The sequence below is a fragment of the Cydia splendana genome, chromosome 1, assembly GCF_910591565.1.
Source record: "Cydia splendana chromosome 1, ilCydSple1.2, whole genome shotgun sequence".
NCBI classification, from domain to species: domain Eukaryota; kingdom Metazoa; phylum Arthropoda; class Insecta; order Lepidoptera; family Tortricidae; genus Cydia; species Cydia splendana.
In genome coordinates, this window is record NC_085960.1 from 8,886,518 (window position 1) to 8,909,575 (window position 23,058).

The 23,058-nt window shown below is 38.6% G+C and overlaps 1 protein-coding gene across 2 annotated transcripts; it reads left to right on the forward strand.

Annotated features, from left to right (window-relative positions):
- Nucleotides 1–75: 75 nt before the first annotated feature.
- On the forward strand, nucleotides 76–22,145 carry LOC134795400 (uncharacterized). 2 transcript variants are annotated; one of them, XM_063767234.1, is made up of 4 exons: nucleotides 76–287; nucleotides 953–1,857; nucleotides 11,437–11,670; nucleotides 20,943–22,145. In XM_063767234.1, exons 1-4 carry the CDS (start codon nucleotides 269–271, stop codon nucleotides 21,252–21,254), a joined length of 1,470 nt encoding a protein of 489 aa, XP_063623304.1. In that variant the 5' UTR covers nucleotides 76–268; the 3' UTR covers nucleotides 21,255–22,145. The 2 variants fall into 2 exon arrangements, with proteins under 2 accessions (XP_063623304.1, XP_063623311.1); XM_063767241.1 differs by lacking the exon at nucleotides 76–287 and adding an exon at nucleotides 493–820.
- Nucleotides 22,146–23,058: the final 913 nt, after the last annotated feature.

Consider the following 23,058-nt stretch of genomic DNA (forward strand, 5'->3'; position numbering starts at 1 on the left):
CTCAAAAAGAGCGAGCAGGACAAACGTCATAACGTCACAACACAACGGTACTCACGGTATTCCATTACCTTCGTTCTCGTATAAACTAAACGGTTTTTCTTTATCTCCTAGAAACAATACAATTTTCTTTGAAAATCGTGGTTAATGTAATTTTATGTAATGTGTAACAGTACCAAAATTAGTTTATGTGACTGTAAAAAGCATTAATTTGTTTCTGTTGTTGTCTAAATACCGTTTTGCGATGAATTAGCACTGTGCCATTCACATAATGGATTTCTTTAAACAGGGTACGTATTACATTATTTTTCATTTGTTTGAATTGTCCGTTCACCAGTACATAGTTTCATATATGCAGAAACCAGAATGAAGTCGCGTTAACCCTGTGTGTGACGCATTAGTTGTGCGAACTTAATCAAGGCCGTACGATCCAGTAACTGGTACGCGCTCGTATGGCGATGGGCCATCGAGCTGAGTATCGCCCGTCTCGCCATCAGTGGGTGGATCTGGATAATTTATCGGGAGTCTGTTATCGCGTGTTTGGGTGGCCATAACACTCTTATTTGCGTGTCGCTCGACTGCGCAGCGCACGGCTGTTCGCATCGTGCTACTGGCGAGCTAATTGGATACCTACGCAATCATTGTCTTCGCTTCGTCGAAGCTGTGTAACATAGGAAACGCGACGGCCGCACTTATTGTTAACATCCAGTGTGTGATTTGTTATTGTGTAGCTAGCATTTAACAAATTTTGAGTCAAAAGACAATGATGATATCGTATAAATATTAATTTACGTGACTCTCTGCAAGTGTTATTAGATATCAGGTGGGTAATACAGTGGAATATTACTTACTTTGTTGATACTTAGATTGTATTATTGATTATCAAGCAAACAACTGCCAGTAAGCTTAAGATTTATGTAAGTCAGCTGTATTTATAGACTTATTTTTGTCCTAGGAATGAAGGGTCCAACAAGACAAGCTCCACCTGTGCCAGGCACTGGTGTCAACCGCTACTCCCCCGTGACCAATTGGAATGATGATCCTTTTGATTCCGATTTATTTGAGCCTACACCACAATTTGCTCAGAAAAAGAAGCCACCTCCACGGCCACCACCACCCAAGGTGAACAGCAGGCAGCCAGACATCCCGCTGAAACCTTCCCACTTTATGAGAAAGCCAACAGTTCTTACGTCACTACTATCCAGGAAAAGCAAAACGACAGTCACCAACCAAAGTAGTCATATCATTAATACTAACCACAATAATTTACTAATGGATGGAAACTGTGAACTGGATACTAGCAAAATGTTTCCAAGATGTGAACCAAAGAATGTTCAGACCGGTGCACTGATAGACTTGTCTTCACCTCCTAGCTCTCCCACATTCACAACAAGATCTAGCAGTGATGGCCTCAGTGTTGATAGCTTCAGTTCCGATGCCACCACCTCCACCAATCACCACAATGCATTTAATAATGGAAATGCTTCGCAGGCTGAGAGTGGGTTTGAAGATGATTTTGATCTCTTTCTACATTCTAGAAAACAAATGAATAAAGAGGATACTCTAGATGATTTTACAGCAGTAGATCCTTTCTCACCACCGCCAGCTTCCAATAAGCCTCCTTTATTAAAGAAGCCAACTTTAAGTAAAGATCTGTTTGAAGTGTCTAGTACTCCGAGTGTACCTGCACCAGCTCTCTCTGTGGGGCCTACTATAATAAGAGCAAAGCCAGCCCGACCCAAGCCCCCTGACAACTCTGCCTTGTTGAAGAGTTCCATTGGAAGCCTGTCTGTCACCTCCATGAATCTGAACACCACCACTCCAATTCAGAAGATAAACAACGGTTTTGGAGATAGCTTTGTGAGTATTAAAATATTCATAATTTCTGATGTCATAGCTGCAATGGTATCAATTAAACCTAATCATTAAGTAATTATGTTGTAATTGTGCCATTCAGAACAACCCTGAGCTCTTTGTTCACCTAATTGCATGTTATTAACTGGAACTTCACCAAACTATATGAATACTTTTTGGCTTTAGGAAAATTTCTTTATCTCGTTGTGAAACTAATTGGTTAAAGTGGAGCTAACAAACTATAATTACTATGTTACACATAGACAGGGCCATATTTTGAATAAACAGTTATTGGAATAAAAAATGATATGTCATAAATTATTCATGATTAATTTATTTGTAATACAGGTGTTTTTTTTAATTACGGGCAATATTTTGTGAGATGAATAAATAGGTCATACTGAGAAACTTTACTATGGGACCAACCCCGAAATCATGATAAAACAATAGCCTGTTTCATACATTTTGACTGGTCAGATGTTGTTTTCTATGGAAGAGCCAAATCTTTTTCTTGTTTTCTGGGTTGGTCAGGTTATTCCCACTAGTTACCACCAAGTTCTTACCAGTGGTAACTACTGGGAAAATACCCAAAATAATGGGAAAATACCAAAATATTGTTAGAATTCAATACTAATAAAAATAGTATAAATGTAGCGTGCTGCAATAAATAATTATGTGTCAGTTAGTGATTCAGTAAACTCCTTTTTAGGTGATCAAAAATATTAAAATTGTTTTACCAGTATAAGTGTAAAAACCAAAGGTAAAAACTAAAATAGAAGAGTCTCATTCTAGTTAAGTAGAAATTAACTCATTATCCGGATTAAATTTATCTTATTAACTGTAAATTGAATTACGTAATTATACAAACGAACAAACAGATCAGTCAAAAACCGACAGAACTGATTTCGTTTTATTATTTACAGCTACTTCATTTCTTTCTATTATAATAATAATAAATTCATTCATTTATTTCAGATACATGATCCATAATTACACAATTAACACATAAAACACACTCAATATGTACATTAAAATTAAAATTAGAATCAATAAAAAATAAATTAATAAAAAATAATAACATTAATTTAAAATTAAAACTAAAATTACATGGTCAGTTAGACGCCCTGTGCAGCTTATCCCAGTGAAGCTGGAAAGGGCCGTCTAGGCGCTCTGCCACCGTCTGAAGGAGGCTATTCGGGCTGCCACGCAGGCGCCTCACCAAGGACGCAACGCGCTTGCGCATTATGGCATGGAAGCCATCTGTACGTCTCTCGCAAAACATCCCCGATGCACTGCAATAGCGCGGCAGCCCCAAGAGCACCCTAAAGCTATTATTATATTGGACGCGTAGGGCGCTGAGAGCTCGTTGTGTGTAGTTGATCCATAGGCTGCAGGTGTAAAACGATTGACAAAACGCCTTAAAAAGGGTAACCTTAGCTTCTTTAGTACACCTTGCAAACCTACGAATCAACATATTGCTCCTTACTGCGAGCGCCCTACGCTCCCTCTCCACATCTTTGTCGTCCCCCAGACTCTCCGTGACCCAGTGTCCAAGGTATTTAAATTCCTTAACAATACTAAGAGGTGTGTTGGCCAATTTAACCGGCGGCACGCGTGGGTAATGTTTGGTACCCGCTTTAAAAACCAACATCACGCTCTTAGATGTGTTGTACCTAAGCCCGTGTGATTTGGCATACTGTTCACAGACACTGAGCATCTTGTTGAGAGCGTTGACCGATGGGGCCAGCAGCACCATGTCATCTGCATAACTAATGTTATTCACAAAAGTGCCATCCACTGAGCATCCTACCATGGTGCCGCTGAGCTCCCTAATCAACCTGTCAACGTACAAACTAAAGAGCCTGGGCGACGACAGGCCACCCTGTCTTACACCGCATTCCAGCCTGTATGAGACTGACAGCGAATTAGCCCACCTGACAACATTTCTCTGATGATTGTACCAGTATTTAAATAACTCAACCAACTCACTGGGTAGGCGTGCATCCTCGTACAGTTTCTGCCAAAGTTTATCGTAGCAAACCAAGTCGAAGGCCTTTGACAGATCGAGGAAGCACGCATACACAGGTGTTTCCCTGTCTGTGTAGTATCGCACAGTGTGTTTCAGGCAGAGAACTGCTGTCTCTGTAGAAAGGCCGGCTCTAAATCCGAATTGTGCATCGTGCAGAGCCAAATGTCTCTCCAGTTCCCTGTCCAACACACTGTCCAGTACTTTAGCCACAATTGTGGCCAACGAAATGGGTCTATAATTATTTATGCTACCAACATCTCCCGTTCGATTCTTGACTATGGGCACTACCACAGTTTTCATCATGTCGTCAGGTAGGTATGTATGGCTCACGCAGAAGGTGAAGAGCATGGCTAGCACTCTCGGCAGATGTGCTCCGGCGTTCTGTAAATGCTCTATACTCAGAGAATCATGTCCTGGTGACTTACCGCGTCGCATGCCCTTCACGATTGCGGCCACATCCTTCGCTGTGATTCTCATACGTAAGCCTTCTGCCCCCCGCTCCACATGTGGCGCCACCACGCCAGCACCTGTTTCTGACTCGATCCGAAAGTGGTTACTGAAAAGCTCGGCAATCTGCAAGGGATCACTAACACCCTCGACGCTCACTGGGAGACCGGCCTTGGGATTCAGTTTGCTGGTCTGTTTCCAGAAACTAGGAAAATCCTTATTGAAGTGGTGCGTTGCTATAATATCCATTTTGATTTGTTCAGCATTATCCTGGCACCACTTGAGCTTCCGCTTGAAGGTTTTCCTAGCTTCGACCATTGCCTTGTGCAAAGCGCCATCCCTAGGCTTACCATAGGCAACCCAATTTTGAAATGCCAGTCTAGCCTCCCTATGAGTCTGTCGAACGTGTTTATTCCACCCTACGACTGGCCTCCTTCGACTAGAAACCACCTTACGAGAACTCAGAATTGCTGCGTCCCTCAACGTATTTACTATATTGTCATACAACCTGTCAATTAATAGCCTATGATTTAAATTACTACACAATATATCAGTACAATTTATAAGATCATTCGGAAAATCAATTAATTTAAGCCTATCATTACAATATTTATTAAAAAATGTCAACTGGTCAGGAGTTCTAGTCCCCCACAAAATTTTATTTTTCATATTACAGTCAATGTCATTTTTGGGTATAATTAATTCTAAATTACACTTGATTTCTAATGGGTGATGGTCGGACCAATAAACGTCATAATGGATCTTAGTATCTGACACTGTTTTCCAAGCCGCTTCAGTCACAACGCAGTGATCTAACCAGCTTTTAGTTCCATTAATGTCACTTAAATACGTATATGAGTCCGATTCATAACCCAATATTTCTATATCTGCACACTTCCAATTTTGATCAACACATAAATGTTCAAGTTCATTGCCAAATCTCCTTCCAGGATGTGCATTAAAATCTCCTAGTATGAACACGGAGTCTATTTGACACTCTTCTATTACCGCGGCTATTTCACCTAAACACTCAGTAAATTCATTTAATGTCTCCGCCGAGTCAGTAGGCATGTATACTGAGAACACTAAAAGAGCGCGCTCCGGTAGCACTATTTTAACACGACGCAGAGCTGGAATATGTAGGTATTCAGGTTGTTATTAAAACCGCTTAGGGCGCGCTTCGGATGGGCTGACTGCTCGGACTAACCAGCATAGGCTCGCATTCCAATTACGCTCGCTCGGTCATGTTACGCTGGTTGGCTCGATTGCTTAAACACCCACGCTCTTCTTCTTAATCGCTCCCCCACTGCTGAGGATCGTGACTCCACTTGCGCTTTATGAATTGCCTCCAACTGTTTCGGTCTGTGGCTTGATGGAGGGCGCTGGTAACAGGTAGCTCCAGCTGTTCGGAGATCTGGTCTGACCATCTCTTTGGACTTCGTCCTCTAGGTCTTTTACCCTCGACCTTTCCCGTCACCACTAGTTTTTCTAAATTGTTGGCCCCTCTTCGTGCGATATGGCCAAAGTAGGTAACAACACGGTGGAGACATATAGAGGACAGACGTTGGGTGTTCTCAATTCTGAGTTCTTTGAGGACCGAGGCGTTTGTGCGGTGGGCCGTCCATGGAATCCTTAACATACGGCGCTAGCACCACATTTCGAAAGCGTCGATCCTCTGCCTATCAGCGGCTTTCAGCGTCCAGGTTTCGGCCCCATACAGAAATATGGAGAAGACGAGTGTGCGGACGAGATGTATTTTGGTGCGGTTCGAAATGTTCCTGTCTTTCCATTTTTTGCCGAGTTGGGTCATTGCTGTCTTAGCCATGCCGATATGTCTGCGTATCTCCGGTTCACAGGTCCCTTTTTTCGTGATCACCGAGCCTAGGTACTGAAAATGATCCACGGTTTCGAAAGCGTTTAGTGCATCTGTAAGCTGCTCAACACCAAAACGGTCCATTATCATCAGTTTCGTCTTTCTTGCATTTATCTCGAGCCCCATTCTGCGGCTGGTTTCTTCAAGCCGTTTGAGAATTTCCGCCATTTCCATTTCGGACGATGCAAGAAGGGTGGTGTCGTCTGTGTAGCGAAGGTTTGAAAAAAGTTTTCCTCCGACTTTCACACCGCCTTCCCAACCTTCAAGGGTGTGTCGCATTATATACTCCCCATATATATTAAATAGTATGGGAGATATAGTGCATCCCTGTCGTACCCCCTTCTGGAAATTAAAGCTCTTGGACGTGACGCCTCCAATGGTCACCGTTCCATAACCAGAACCATAGAGACTTTGCAGTAGGGCTATAAGGTGGCTTGGGACTCCAAGTTCAGCTAGTATCTCCCACAGCTTTTCCCACCTTACGCAGTCGAAAGCTTACTGATAGTCGACAAAGCACATGTACATTGGGATGTTGAATTCATAGCATTTTTCTATTATGAGCCGAAGGTTTAGAATTTGCTCGCGAGTCCCTTTCCCCTTAACGAAACCCGCTTGTTCTTGCGGTATTTGCCAGTCAAGATATGATCTTAGCCTTGCATTAATGACGTGAAGGAGAATTTTACTGGCATGAGAAATTAATGCTATTGTACGATAGTTGTTGCAGTCGCGCACCGATCCCTTTTTATGTAGGGTAAGTATAGAGGAGTGTATCCAGTCAGAGGGCCACATACCGGTTTTCCAAATTGCGTTGCAGATGTTATGCAAACAGGTGACTCCTTTAGGTCCTAGAGCTTTAAGTACTTCCGCTGTGATGTCGTCTGGTCCAGGAGCCTTATTTATTTTTAGCTTTCGTATTGAGTCTTCAATTTCGGAACGTAGTATGTTGGGTTCTGGGTCGTTTGTCATTTCAAGGTGCTGTGTAGATAGTACATTCTGCCGATCCTGATAGAGTTGCTCACAATGCTCTCTCCATCTCTCTACCACTTGACAGAGGTCGTGTATTGGTTTCCCGTCTTTGTCATCGATTACCCAAGAGGTCGGTTTAAACTTGTTCGTAATGTGGCGGATCTTTTTGAACATGTCGTCAGATTGGTACTTGTACTAAACACCCACGCTAGCGGGATGGTAATAACACTCTACCAGAGGGGCATCATGCAATTCAATTTACAGTTAATAAGATAAATTTAATCCGAATAATAAGTTAATTTCTACTTAACTAGAATGAGACTCTTCTATTTTAGTTTTTACACTTATACCGGTAAAACTGTTTTAATATTTTTGATCACTTTTAAAGCAGATTACTGAATCACTAACTGACACATAATTATTTATTACAGCAAGCTACATTTATACTATACTATTTATACTGTTTTTATTAGTTTTGAATTCTAACAATATTTTGGTGGTAACTACTGGGAAAAGTTACCAGTGGTAAAAGGTGGGACAAAAATTCCCAGTAGTTACCACTGGTAAGAACTTGGTGATAACTAGTGGGAATAACCCGGTTGGTCCCACAGTAAAAGCTACTTACAAGGAAGGGTACCCAACTGGTCAGCTCCGATTATATTTATTTTTATATATGTTATAGAGTAGCCTAAAATAACAGACACGTATTTTTTTTTAGCTGCCCATACTCAACTTACTGGGAGAAATTGGCCTCCAATGTACTGAAAAGTGACATAAAGCTCTAACTTCTGTAGAGAGTTTTGTTTAAGCAAATTGCTAGTTAATTACTGGTTTGGTACTGGTTAATATGAATTTGAGCCGAAATAGCAAAACACGTGTCCTTTTTTCATGTTCTCCAACATATATTTAAACCAGTAAATTTGCAAATTTGCTTGAACAAATCTCAACAGAATTGAACTTGGTTACTTCCACTGTACTGAGTGTACACATCAATATGGACTTAGTTCACCATGTAATTTTCGGATCTTAAATCCCCACAGTTTTAGTTACAGCAAGTATTTGTTTACAAAGCAAGCTATTTTCGTGAGTCGTCAGCTTTTTGTTACCGAACTACGACTACGCAGATCCATTACTTTATTAGGTATAATAATAAAGATAAAATACGTTATCAACTATTTTTAACTTTTGCAAAAATATCTGCTTACCCTATATATAGGATAGTAATGTAGAGCTCAATTATCTGTACCTAAATAAATAGGTAATTATGTTTTGTAATACGATAAGTAATGATTAGTGTACGGACATTCAAGTGGTGGCATTTTGAACAGAGCGGAAAATGGAGTCGTTATTATCTACTAACTTTTTATGATTGAATGAATAAATTCAAATTTTATATGACATTTACTTTCCTTATAAAATCTATTTCTCTTGCTCTCTCACATTCAATCAATATACTTTTTAACCATATACAACAACCTTAATTAATTACTGGCCAAAAACTTTATAAGCTGTAGATACGACAAAATAATTTAATGTTGTCGATTTAGACAACTGTTTGCTATATTTGTTGTTGTAATACGCTAGGCTAATAATTGAAAACAGCACGACAGCAGAAATGTAAATGAAACAATATGAATGACCCACCAGAATCGTCAATTTTGAAGTGGATTGAACCATACGATAATCTTGTATTTATAACGATAACAATAGCGTGTACTGTATATCATGTGAAATAATTGTGTTAGCACAATTAGGTAAACATCGCAGCAGATACTTGAATAAATAAATAAATAAACTTTGGCACTACTTGAATAAGAATTAAAAAGTGTAATAAATATGTTTTTTGAAAAATCATTTAATCGTTATTCATCAATCATAAAATGCACCTAGGCGACTCCATTTCCCGCTCTGTTCAAAATGCCACCACTTGTCCGTACACTAGTAATGATATAAATAGGAAAAAGGTACATGTACCTACTACCTACAACAGAATTTTCATCGAATCTAAGCAAGTGACTTCGTGAGTTAAATTTAGTTCTTACCTATTCGTTATGAATTATTAATCATTATAGTTTCTTGCTGGCCATGGCCACGATCGCCATTATGCCTCTTCTATTATAAATTTACATTTCTATGTAAGTAACTGAGTAATATCAGTTTTTAGGTTTTCCTAGTCAACTACGAACTTTAGTTTCGTCATGTCCGTTCACAGCTGGGATCAGTCATCGTTAGTACTCGTAGGTACTAGTAACAGGGGTGCGAAACTCCTGACTTCGGTCAAACTCGGCTCCGCTCGGCTCAGCATTGCTCCGAGCAATTATTAGGGTTGGCACCACTTGACTTCCTTTTGCGTGCACGACCACAGATAAGATAATCACTTGATTTTTGACAACCCTAAATAGCCGAAAGGGATAGTGTCATATATTAGAAAGGGACAGCATGATTCGACCCTGAACCGCTGTCAAACTTTCGGAAGTTTCCTTTCTGTACGGTAGTACTATTAATTATACTGTGCTAGTAAGTAGATATGGGCCTCCTAAGGCCCAGCTATACAAATGAAAAATCCAATTTTTGTTACTGAAATTTGAATCTACAGTGTAGGGAATAGAGTTGATTTTGTTTTGTTTGAAAATTTAGCAAAAAGCAAATGCAACTCTGTTCTAATTGAATATGATTTAAATATATATCGAACTGAATAAGTCCTATGGGGCCATGGGCCTTAGGAGGCTATGACTGTAGGTAGTATACGATCTTTTTTGCTACAACCCTTTGATGTAGCCTATAAAAATACTGACTGCATCAAATATTGGTTTTTAGGGTTCCGTACCCAAAGGCTAAAAACGGGACCCTATTACTAAGACTCCACACGGACGTCTGTCTGTCTGTCACCAGGCTGTATCTCATGAACCGTGATAGCTAGACAGTTGAAATTTTCAAAGAAATTTAATAGCATACCTAGTACCTACCTAGGTATTTTTTACTGAAACCAACACGATTGATTTACAGGCGAATCAATTCGAATTTAAGATAAAGGTCGATTTAGAAATCGACTTGCGCCATGATTGAGAAATAGCGGTATAGACTGGTGCCATTGCATACTTTTAGACCTATTTCCTGAAAGGCTGTTGGAAAATTGCCGTCTAAAGCTAAGTTGACACCGATTACATTTACAACCCGATAACTAGCACTACCGGTTCGCTCAAATGCTTACTTAATACGACATTTACGTGCCGTTTTCCATATATACATGTCGCGTAACTATTGTCTTTAGACACGAAACAATGTTAATGATACATAGTGTTGCAAAAGACGCAGCCAAAAAATGAATTCAATGTCAAGTGGACAGGTAGTTGCAACGGGGCCTCACGCACGCGCTACACCGTGTTATATTTAAATATTGAACCTATGTAGTATGTATATATGTTTACCTGTTACTATATGTAGTCAATTATATTATAACCGCACTCGAAAATCTTTTAATGTTGCGAATTTCTCTGTATTTCTAATAGTTTCCTAGTGTGCGAACTGAATCCTCGAATATTTTTTGCATTTCTGGTCTAAATAAACAATCCGAATTGGTTAGAATGGTTAGCCTCTCTACACTGAGTCCCCAATGCGTATGTTCTATTTATATCAATACTACAGCCTATTATACCGTCTAATAGGGTGTAAAATATCCTTTATTATATATTTTTTGTTAATCTCTTATCAAGGCAACAGTGAATAGGCTATCTAAATTAGGTAGCTTTTTGGTCACTTTAATAATAATAAAACAAGTAAAATACTAGAATCCCAACTAGACGATGTTATTAAAGGCACATTAATTTTAGGGTAGCCTTGCTTAATACCAGTGAGTCCCAACCATTATAATTAATCATGTTGAGTTTGCATCCACATTTGCAACAACAATAATTTACAGTTCTCTTTCATAAAGTACCAGTAGGATAGCAATATGATTAAGTAGGAATAATATTGATCCTCGCATTTTATAAATGTGTTAGAAATAAATGTATATTGGATACGATTTTCCCGACAAACAATGTCACAATTATCCTTACCGCTTGATACTTATATAAAAATGTCTCGTCATCTTTATTTGTGCACTATATGGTCGTGGCAATCATGTATAGGGTGGTATGTTGTCGCTGTTGCTATGATCCTTGATGGTAGCTGTAGTAGTTGCGATCTGTATCCTCCACAATTTGCTTTGCGTAAACACTACTTCAGTGTTGTTGATCTTATTAAACACAACAGTAACTTTTCGTTTTAGGATTCGAAACCGTTCAGTTGGGAGAGGGAGTCTCCAGAACGGGAGGACCGCGAGAGCTCCCCTCCGATGCCAACGATCCCGCCGCCGCCGCCGCCCCCGGGCGCCGAGGACGAGCTCGCGGCGTGGCCCGACGAAACCGACTTCGCCTCCGAAGACTTACCTTCGGATGAAGAACCTTATGCCATCGCTCTGTTTGATTACTTCACTGATCACCCTGAGGATTTATGCTTCTCGGTAAGTTTACACTTCTCGGTGTTATAACTTTTACGGGAATGTGTTTTACGAAGCACTGTGGTACTAATGTGGTAATGGTTGCAGGTGTTAAGTTAATACGGTTTGCTCCGTAGTAGGTTCAAATTTCTTTAAAGCATCCTAAATACCCATGTTGTCGTAACGTAACTTAAAAATAAAGTGTATTTTAATGGTTGACATGTAGGTACATGAGACGAGGGATGACTTATTATACATATGTATTTACCTACTTGGTTTGGCAATGCAAAGGCTGTTCTATTGTATCACATCTGATCAATTTGAATAAAATTGTATTTCGTAGAATCTTTAAGTGCTTTCTGAAATTGCAATTGGACGCGGTAAGGAAACGTTTCGAGTGAATACCTACTGTATCGATCGCTTCTAGAGTTAAACCAAGAAAAGTCTGCAGAGATATTGACATGTGCTGTCAACTTTTCTTATCTTACTAATCTTAGACAGGTCAAACTAGCCCCAAACTACAGTGCGACATAAAATAGCAGAAAATAAATGAGGGCACCACTTCCTACGTAACTAGAGTCAACCCGTGAAAAGTCTGCAGCGATTTTGATAGCCCACGCAGTGCAGGTGTTATTTTAAACGTCAAACTTCTATGAAATTATGTCGTATAAAAAACACTGGCACTGCGTGTGCTGTCAAAATCTCTGCAGACTTTTCATGGTCTAACTCTAGCAACAATCTTCAAAACAAACAAATTTGCAGTTTGTTTTGTTTATGAACGGTATGGCCGGCGGCCAAGTGGCGGAATATTAATAGCCTCAAATATGTAGGTGGTGCTCATCACTTCAGGAGTTTGTATGGAGCATTTCTTCCAAATTGGTTTCTGGACGTTGACTTTGCGTTAACGTTGGAATCACGGGACCTCCAAAATCCCTTTGGATTAATCCCTTGAATATATCTGCCTAGATAATGTCTACTACTAAGATAGGACTATTTCGACTCCCAAATAAAATTCCCAAAGTTCTTGGAATTCCGTTAAGCTGTTATTACGTGTTGGTGGAATAAAATTTTATATATCCAAACATATGTACAAACATTCATATTTATAACTTTTCCTACTTATATGACATGACATGATCAATGCCTGCCCTTTGCCCCCCTTTGTAAGTGTGAACATTGCAAGTAACACATACAAAGTTATTATTACGCTCCGTTCGTCTTGACTGTGACATAATTGACCTTACATAAGACTTGTATTATTTTTTATCTTGTCTAAGATATTAGTCATGAATTCATGATCAAATAAGATAAACATGTTCTAGAATCCCGTGTGTTTCCATTTGTTATTAAACCAATGTCAACCAGAAGTGCCATTGCCATTGGCATACGAAAATTAGCCAAATTTTTAAGTTTTTTTTTGTCGATTCAGTTCTTGGATAAATAAAAAAAAGTTGGAGCAATGGAAGCTCGCGAAACAGATCATAGAGTCACTAGTTTAGGTTATTTGAGAATCTAGGTTTTGTATATGACTTGCTACTCATATAATATTTACTAAGTAGGTACGTACCAGCCAGGCGGCACTGAAGTTATGTACCTAATACAAGTTAGACTAGTAACAATTTAATTTTTAGAAGTTTGATCTTGATCAATTTAAACGAAGAAGAAGTAGTAGCAATTTTATGTTAACAGCTAAAATGGATTTCTTTAATAGGTATATTGTTAGGTTTTTAAGGGCATTAACGGCAAAACGCAATGCTAACACTTTTGTATTGACGTACGTCGTAATGTCTGACCTACTTATAAGTTATAGGTAATCCAGGCACGTGTCAGCGACCGTGAGATAAAATTGCATAGCCCTACATCGATAATTGTTCACTGGATTAAGTATTTTACAAAGAATGTTTTCACAAAAGTGTTACATTACGGTATCGGCCATATGTTCCTATGACGTACTCCGTAGTTTTTATTGACATATAGGTGTGGATTTCCAGTTGTTTATTTTCGCATGAACGTCAGTGAATTGGCGACGTCGCGTTGGCGAACTGATAAATCTGTTTCCATTCAGTCTCCGATAACAATGACAGGAACTTGTTATCGCGAGGTTTTTATACGGACAGAGGATATTGTTCGAATGAACTTTTAATATCTTACTGGCTGCTGGTCCGACATAATGAGCACATTATGCTCATTTTATTACCATTTATTATGCATGAGTTATAAAAATAATGTAATTACATATGTGATAGTAACTATTATGCACAATGTAGTTGAAATTACAATATTTAATAGACATAATTAACTATTGCTTGAAGTTAAAGTTTTAGGCTGTGATTTTATGAAATGTTAAATGATTGAGTAAGTACCTACAATTTAACCAAATAAATACCGAGTCTATCAATTGATGTCAGCAATTAGAACTGAATCATACTACGATTCTAGTCTATTAGTAACTGGTTCTCGAAAGTTGAGACCATGCACTGATTTAATAGACTATTTTAATAACGAGTCCAAGCAGCTATACTCTTTATGAAACTTCAAAAACATTTTTTTCTCCACAGAGTAAGAGAAGTTAGAGAGATGTAAAGAGTGACGTCACAAACAATATATTGTTACTTGTGGGCTTATGCACCACCTCTCCTCTATGTGGGTTTTTGTTGATTTACAATCATTGAGAGTGCAGATTGCAGAATAGGTTGACAGTCGCAATCGCAATTACGGTGTGTAATTTTAATTTCTGATTTCTTTCTAATACCAAAAAAATGTGTTAGTATTGGGAATTATCACATTATATTATTTCTATACTCAGAATCACGAGCTTTTTTCATTTTTACTAAGAAAAAAATTGTCTAAAACTTTCGCGTGTTGAACACATATTAAGTCACATTAAATAAAGGTAATAGAATAAATTCGCGTTCGCGATACACCTGTCTATAAATGTGAGTTAAGAAAATTGTCCCCAAGATTTTTGGTTCGTTTGGTTCCGGTTTTCAATACAACCTTTTTTTCTTCTGGTATTAGGATCGAAAGAGCTCTTGATTCCGAGTGGAAATAATACAAAATTTCAAAATATAAAATGCAACTTTAAATAGAAATGCCCTTCTTATTCTTATCTTACAGAAAATGCCTTTAATTCGTTCGTTACTTAGACCCTTCGAGCAACACGGAAGGGAGGCGGCATTCGCACTATTTCCCCTCTGCCGAGGTACAAGATTAGCGCGTCAATCTAATCTAGCGCGGGTAATAAAACTAGTTGCACTTGGATTTTTCACTAGACCGAGTCCAGATGCGCGCGTGAACACTGCTGCACAAAAATGCCTGTTTGCTCGGTTTTTTGTTATAAAAAGAGGTCGGGGAGATCAAATTTACAAAAAGAAAGTGTTACATTTCACATGTAATATATTTTTTTAAATATCATACGTTTAATTACATTCAAACACAATTATTATATTTTAGTCTCATGTAATTGTTGGATTTATCGATTTTGCTCGCTCAGTACAAATTGCGGATCGGTCGAGCGACAAATCCGACTTCTCATCTGTCAGAATACAATAACATACTTCAACGAAAATGTGTTAGTGTGCGTGTTGTGACACTTGTCACTCGTCCGTACACAAAAAGAGATCGAGGTTTGCAAGATTTGTCTTTGACGTGTGTCATTTTCTATGTATTTGTGTCGTCGTTACAGATTGGATTTTGTATGTAAGTGTGTGAGAAGTGCGACTGTGTGCACCTTTCCCCCCGCGAAAAATGGCAGAAAGATTAGTACGGTGAGATATCGCTTGGGCCCCTCCCTTCCGATGTGTCGGAAGCCGGTGTTGCTCGAAGCTTAGGCCATAGAATAGAGTAATATAAGTAAAGAAAGAATGATACCATACATCAGTTTTCTTACCAAAACGCGAGTTATTTCGTAATCGACATCCAACGTCAAGTAGTGGAACTATCAGTACCGCTACTTGACACCAGATGTCACAATTGTCGCAACTGACGAAAAATGTACTAGCTACTAAAACAATTTACGACTATATTATGTATAAGCATAATTTATTCTTGAAAATAAATAGTTTTTTACTTTTTTTTATAAGGAGTTGAAAATAGACTTCCAGTTCTCAATCTGGTTATAATATTAGCTGAAAATTCTTGAGCATTAGGGTTTTCGTTCGCCGCGACATATTACTTATATTATCAACTAGATAAATTATGAATTCCGCTACTTGACGCTAGATGTCGACTACTAAATAACTCGCGTTTTGGTAAGAAAACTGATGTATGGAGTTACCACTCTTTCTTTACTTATATTACTCTATGCCTAAACTAATTAGTAGATATGTCGTGCGATCATAGGTACCTATTTAGAATTTGACAATTTGATCACTTCATATGGTTGGGTTAGGTTTGACGTTTTCATGATGTGGCCAACCGATCATTTCATAAAATTATATTGTAGATGTAACACTAAAAACCATAGCCATTATGTTCCATTGTTCTGTACGGGCTAATCGCAGATTAGATAAAACTTGTTTTGAGACTATACACCATGAGACCACCACTTTATTTCGAGTTAATTAACCCTTTGACCGCCGTTGGCATGTATACAAGACAACGATAGAACGATACACTGGCGCCGCTGTCTTGTATACAAGACAAAAATTCAACCGCTCGGTAAATGTGGAAAAAATATCAATTATACATTTTTTTACACTCATGTTAATGATTTAGGTCTTTGTTTAAAAAAAAAATGCATTTAAAGCTGCTATATAAATCCATTCTTTTATAATAAGGCTATCAAAATAATCGCTCCAGATTTCAACTTTTTTCATGTTCCTCGTCGCCGTTGTCTTGTATACAAGACCGCTAGGGATGGGAATGTTAACTCGATATGAGAATATTCAAAATAAATATGAAATAGCAAATCTGGTTTTATTTAAGTATTTGAACACTTGTTATATGCCAATTGGTGGTAACTAGTACGAGCCCCGATGCAAATTATTTCGTCTAGTTCCACGCAACAATTTTGTTTAATTCTAATATATTTTACACATGAACATAAAATGACCCAGTAATGGGAACCATAATAGTAATGTTTATTGTAGTTTATTTTAATCGTATAATAAAATTGTATGAGACTTTTATTGCTGAAAAAACGTACTTTTCAAAAACGTTGTCCAAATCGTATTGTCCTCTCCTACAGCACTGCTGCATGCATGGGCTCGAAACAAAATTGTCAATACATTGGTACTAGTAATAGCCCTTTTCACATATGTTGCAATCCTACCCGTCAATAAAAAAAATAAAACTCGTTATTTTTTTCTTTCAGTACAAACGGTATTTCTTGTATTTGGATTTATTTATTGCAGAGTATTACCATTTAAAATTAAATTACATTAGTATAAGCATTAAACATTAGTAATTTTAAAACTAAAACATTATTTTTGAACAAATTTATTATTTATTTTTATTTTTAAACGCGAGAACCTCAAAAAATGGTCTCACTAGACGAAAACATGTGCATCGGGGCTCGTAACTAGAATACGTAAAACGAGACGAGAGAGACAGGCATAACTATACCTGAAGTTCAGGGAGCTTCTTCAGCTGTTGATAGTAGAGTCAGACAAGTAAATCTGTCCTTGTGGTTTATTTGCAGAACAAAAGATTCATTTTAAGATGATAATGTAGCGGGGAGTGATACCCTGCAGTGACCGCTTCGCACAAGAATGGTACAGGCGGACGCTAGGACTAGTCAGTGTCGCCTAACTATGAGAATGTTATATATTTGAAATTGACGAAAGATTGACATGGTAGGGAGGATGTAATACGGGAACTGAGAAGCTAAGGAACATGTCGAATGTGAAACATGCATTCCCGAACATTTCCGAGCCCCACCCTTTTCCAATATTATTGTTCTTCACTCATTGACAATTCAATTAACCCACGTGTAATTTTCCCCAATGCAGTTCCGGTACTTACATTTATATTATCGACACACGATGCGCGGCTCTAACGTTACGCTTATAAAGTTTACGTACCGACAAACGCTTACGCCGTTGACATAGAGACTATTATTACTTAATCCGCGCGGAAACAGTCCTTGTCGGTCTGCACTGCGGACAGTCCATGCGCGCCGTTGTCTTGTATAAAAGACTTCTCTTACAGCCTAGTGCGGTGATATTACGTCATGAATCGATATTGTTTAGTGGTTGTTTTTAATGATAAAGACCTTTATTTTTACATTGTCGTGTGTAAAAAATATGTTAATTTTTGGCATTTTCGAAATAAATTAAAGTTGGTTAAGAACAAAGCCAAATTGAGAAGATTTTTACCATAAATTGTAAATATCGATATTACTATTTGCAATCCCTAAACTTTTTATTAGTTGTTTACTTAAAGTTTGCTCTGGCGTGTGAGTGAGCGTCTTTGCGGACTAGGTCCGGCGGCCAAAAGGTTAACATTGTTGTTGATTCTTATCGTTCGTGATAATGACCGTTACATGCGGCGATGATGCGCAAAATCTACATGATTATTGTTCACAACGCTTATCGTCCACTCGGTCACCACTGACCGGTATAAAATAAAGTGACCTCCGATTACATGGTTTGTTATGTTATGAATATACGGAGGCAACTACTAGGGGCAAACTTTGACGGGCTTTGTAAATGAGTAGGCTTAACTTGCAGACCATAGCGATTCCGATTTGAAACGCGTAACGATATCACAAGACTCTTAAGACAGTACCTAACACATAGACTAGGAATCCTCTAGACGTAGTTTAGAGCAATTATTTCATGAAACCGATGCTGCCAAAAATACGGGGGTGCGGGGGACGAGGTCCCGTGCCGTGATTGGTCCGTTCAAAGACACGGACGTCACACAAAGACACTTTCGACTCGAAAATGGAGTAAAACTACCGTATGCGTGGCAGAAGGGGTAGAGCACAGACCAACCCCTATAGACCGAGCTTATAGGACGACTCGCGGTCACCGCCCGTATGGTGTATAGGTCAAATATAAGATTGTTCGCGCGCCGCTCCGATCAGTTGCGCCCAACGTAACGACCTGTTAGCAGTGTGCACGAGTCTAAGAAAATAAATCGTAAACTATTGAATTCATTGGGAAATCATGGGATATTGCAGCGTAAAATGGTGTGGCAAGTCATCTAAGACATCTACTTACGAAACAGATGGAATAACATCCCACAGGAAAGTCAAATTCATTATTTCATTGAATAATGTTTCTTGTCCGCGGGGTTCATTTTATACTGGTCAGTAAGCAGAGGCGAAGTATGTCCGTCCCTTTTCGTCAACATGAAAATGCAATGCGCTATCCCTTTCCCTTTCGACTAGTGATGTGACGATGATGGTTTTTCAGTTGCGGAAACTTCGTGCTTCATCATACCGTATTGTACAATTTTAGACATAATATATAGGTAATATGTTGTGTAAGTTTTTTAGAATCCTCTAGGATGATGAACTTCAAAGAAGTGCGAGGGCACTCGGTGTTGGTTTGTGATAGACATATGTTGTATGGGTTTTTTAGAATCCTCTAGGTGAGCAGTTAGCTCTCATGTCACGAGATGGACCTGATGATGAACTCCAAAGAAGTGCGAGGGAACTCGGTGTTGGTTTGTGATAGACATATGTTGTATGAGTTTTTTAGAATCCTCTAGGTGAGCAGTTAGGTCTCATGTCACGAGATGGACCTGATGATGAACTTCAAAGAAGTGCGAGGGAACTCGGTGTTGGTTTGTGATAGACATATGTTGTATGGGTTTTTTAGAATCCTGTAGGTGAGCAGTTAGGTCTCATGTCTCGAGATGGACCTGATGATGAACTTCAAATAAGTGCGAGAGAACTCGGAGTTGATTTGTAATAGGCATATGTTATTGGTCCATTTGAATATGTTTTCAATACAACCTTCTATGACCTTAATAAAACGGATAAAAGAAAATAATTGTATGAGATTTCGGCGACACTTTTTTCTCGTATCAAAAGAGATTGCGATTCTGAGTGGAAATAATATAAAAATTCGAAACTTTAAAATTCATGTTCTGGGTACTTTAAGCAGAAATGCCCTAATATTAATTATGTTAAGTAAAAATTTCAGGTACATTGTTAAATTACTTAATGAAATATTAAATTAATCAATATAATTATTAAGTAAGTTTACTCTAAGTATACTAAATTTGTAACAATTTTACCACAATAAATTTCGGTATCACTGGTAGCAGTACCCACTATCTGTAATGAACATGTCCCATCCCTACGCTTGCACGTGTCAGCGCGCCATGTTTGAAATGACCAATCGCAACGCCGTGAGCACCCCTCCCGCACCTCACAGTTTGGTGATTTGCGTCGGGAACAAAATGGCCAATATTAGGTTTCTAGAGGCGGTGTTCTGTGGGGTAGAGCTACTATGCTCAGTCTGGAGGATGTCTTGTCTGTGACCTAACATAATGTCTTTTGTCCCGCTGTTTATAAATTCACATTTGATTTTCACGAATTTGGAACGTAAGGAATTTCGAAGGCAAGGAGCTTATTTATTGGCGCCATCTAATGAGCTCTTTACGACGGTCCAGAACAGTTTAAAAAATCCTAGATTGGACTCATTATGCTTTCACTGCATATTTGTGACTGACATCGGTCAGGCAAGTCCAATTTTACGTTTTGAAACTATAAATAATTGTAAAATGAGTATTTTTATAAGCAGTTTTACGAAAATAGTAAATAGGTACATAGCACCTGCATACCTACTTCCATTTGATATAGACAGACCAATTGGTAGGTATTTAATAGGTATCTAATCATATTCGTTTGTTACCTGAGGAATATCTAAATGTAATTCGTAATGATGAGCGTGATTTGTTAGATGCGAGGTGAAGGCCTCGAGGATAGTCTTGCGAAGTGCTGTTTTTATTGCGATCTATTAATATCATTAACTGTCTGAAGCTACCTTATGACTTATGAATTACTCCCACTTAAGGACTTACTTTGTTGTTTATAAGGCGTCTATTATTGCCCAGTGCTTTAGGTATTTATAGGTACCTACCTAGTATTTATTGTCACTGACTATTGTCTATCATATACTATAGATAGAGGTATTAACATGAAATGATGCCTTACATGGAGCAAGTCGTTTTAGTCATTCTCAGTAGGTTAGTCAAATGTACCTACATGTTGGAATTGTTGGATGTTGGTAGATTCAATAAGATTACACTTTTTCTCTTCCAATATTGTGATTTTCATATTCGACAACGCTGCCTACATCCATTTACATATATAATTATTTCCTTGTTTGTCGTTACAGGCCAATTCAAAAATTAGTCTAATAAGACGAGTGGACGAGGAATGGCTGTACGGGAGGTTGCGAAGCGGGGCCACGGGCCTGTTCCCCGCCAACTACGTGGAGGTGCGCGTGCCGCTGCCGGGCTCGGACGCGGGCTCGGGCGCGGCGGCGGCGCGCGCGCTGTACGACTGGGAGCCCGAGCAGCCCGGCGACCTGCGCCTGCGCGCCGGCGACACCGTCGCCGTGCTCTCCAAGCTCAACGACCAGTGGTACTTCGGCGAGTGCAATGGACTCAAAGGACAGTTTCCCCTTAATTATGTGCAAATGAGCTAACTCGCCCTTGCTCTATCGTTTCGGTGCTGGTATTTTTTTAAATAGTAATGTGATAAAATATACCGTTTTAAGACTGAAGTCTACAGTATCGCTCGAATGATCCGAGTGCTGCTCCTCCGGGGTGGGGAGAGGTAGGCGACAGGAACGTAGCGAATAATCTTGTAAATTGATATTAGTGCAATATTGCCATAAATATGTTATTGATATCTTCGGTAGGGGTAAAATAAAATTTTCCAGAAAAACAAAAAAGGCTGCTTGATTTATGATGAAAAATCAGGTAGGCTCCTGTGAAGCCATAAGTGTACAATTAATTTGCGTTTTCGCACTAATGTTGCCATTATAACGTAGTTATTTAGATTAAGCACTTATAAGGGCACTGTATGAAATATTATTAGCTATTGATAGAACTGTTGAATGTAAATAATCCACTTTGTAAATTCAGTATTAATATATATGTTGTTTAATGTAGCAGTATGGTGTCTCGATCAGGCTTTGGACAAATTAATTCATTGTGAGGTGAGTAAGTAACCATATACTATGCTACATGCAAAGTGTGGTTTACTTCGACCGATAATAACTGCAACAATTGTTTTGTGTCGTATGATCAACGCGATGAATAAAATCATTGTTTTTGTAGTTGGAATGCACCGCAGGTCGTCACTGAATCAAAGGGATGATAGGTAACTAATTTGTTATTATTCGGTTTTACTATTCAAAACATACAATATAAATCGTAACAACAGTGATGCATCTTGTAGTTATTATATGTTTGTTTTCTGTTATATAATTTCAAAGGGACCATAATATTAAGTGCCTTAAGTATATTGTCTCCAACCCAATAATTTGTATATAAATGATCTTATTTATGTAGTTATAATAAAATCTAATACCTACTTTTTTTTTACTTTGCCAGAAATCCCCGGTAATTACTGGTGTAGGTACCAATATGAGCGCATCCTAAAGACATTATAAAACAGAGTTAAAGGATTCAAATATTCGCGAGCGTCCGCTATTTCTATCGGTAAGAAGAATTGGGTGCGGTGAAGCTAAGTTGTTGTAGGTTTAAGTCTCTATCTGGCCACAATTTTTTTTATATTGGTAATTTGGCACAGTGTTACTAACTAAGAACTCGCCTACCTACCACTAGAGTCTAGTAAACTAAGAAGATTGATAACCCCCATATAACGCCGCGAGAATCGTCAAAAATTCTAGATGACATTAATATAATTTTTACGTTTTAGTTATTTGCGTATAAAAACTGCCACCCTACTGCTGTTTATAATTTCAAAACGTATAGTTGGACTTGACTGACCGGTGTTCAGTTATAGTCGTAAAAATAGCCCTGTCTTGCTCGCACACCAGGGTGTCGTAAACAAGTCGCATATAATAAGGGATTCGTATAGCTATAGCAGATGCCAGCACATATACTATGCTCGCCCAGTCCGCAGCAAGCTCGGTTCTCCATACAAACGTAGTTATTATGCTCTCATTTTAAAACTGCTAGCTAGATTGCTCTGAAACTTTGTGCTTACAATAGGATAAGGTATATCTAGTCATATAATTAGTTTAGCTATGTATTTACAGTCAGCAATACTAAAAACAACTTCAAGGGATCTGTATACAGCATGTTCCAACTTTTTCTAAAAATCTTGGTTAATTAAATACCTAATGAAGCTTGGCAAGCGCCCGCACCCCCGATCAGAGTCATGACTTGTCCAACAGGTCTCTATCGCCATACAGTGGGGTAAAGCTGCTAGTGTGATGGGGACCTTTGGACCCGGTCTGGCTCAAACCGGGTTTTAGT

What these genes read in the sequence shown, in the direction of transcription:
- LOC134795400 (XM_063767234.1), top strand. An exon ending in ACGGTTTTGGAGATAGCTTT is followed by an intron (nt 1,858 to 11,436) that starts GTGAGTATTAAA and finishes TTTTCGTTTTAG; the next exon opens with GATTCGAAACCGTTCAGTTG. An exon ending in CTGAGGATTTATGCTTCTCG is followed by an intron (nt 11,671 to 20,942) that starts GTAAGTTTACAC and finishes TTGTCGTTACAG; the next exon opens with GCCAATTCAAAAATTAGTCT.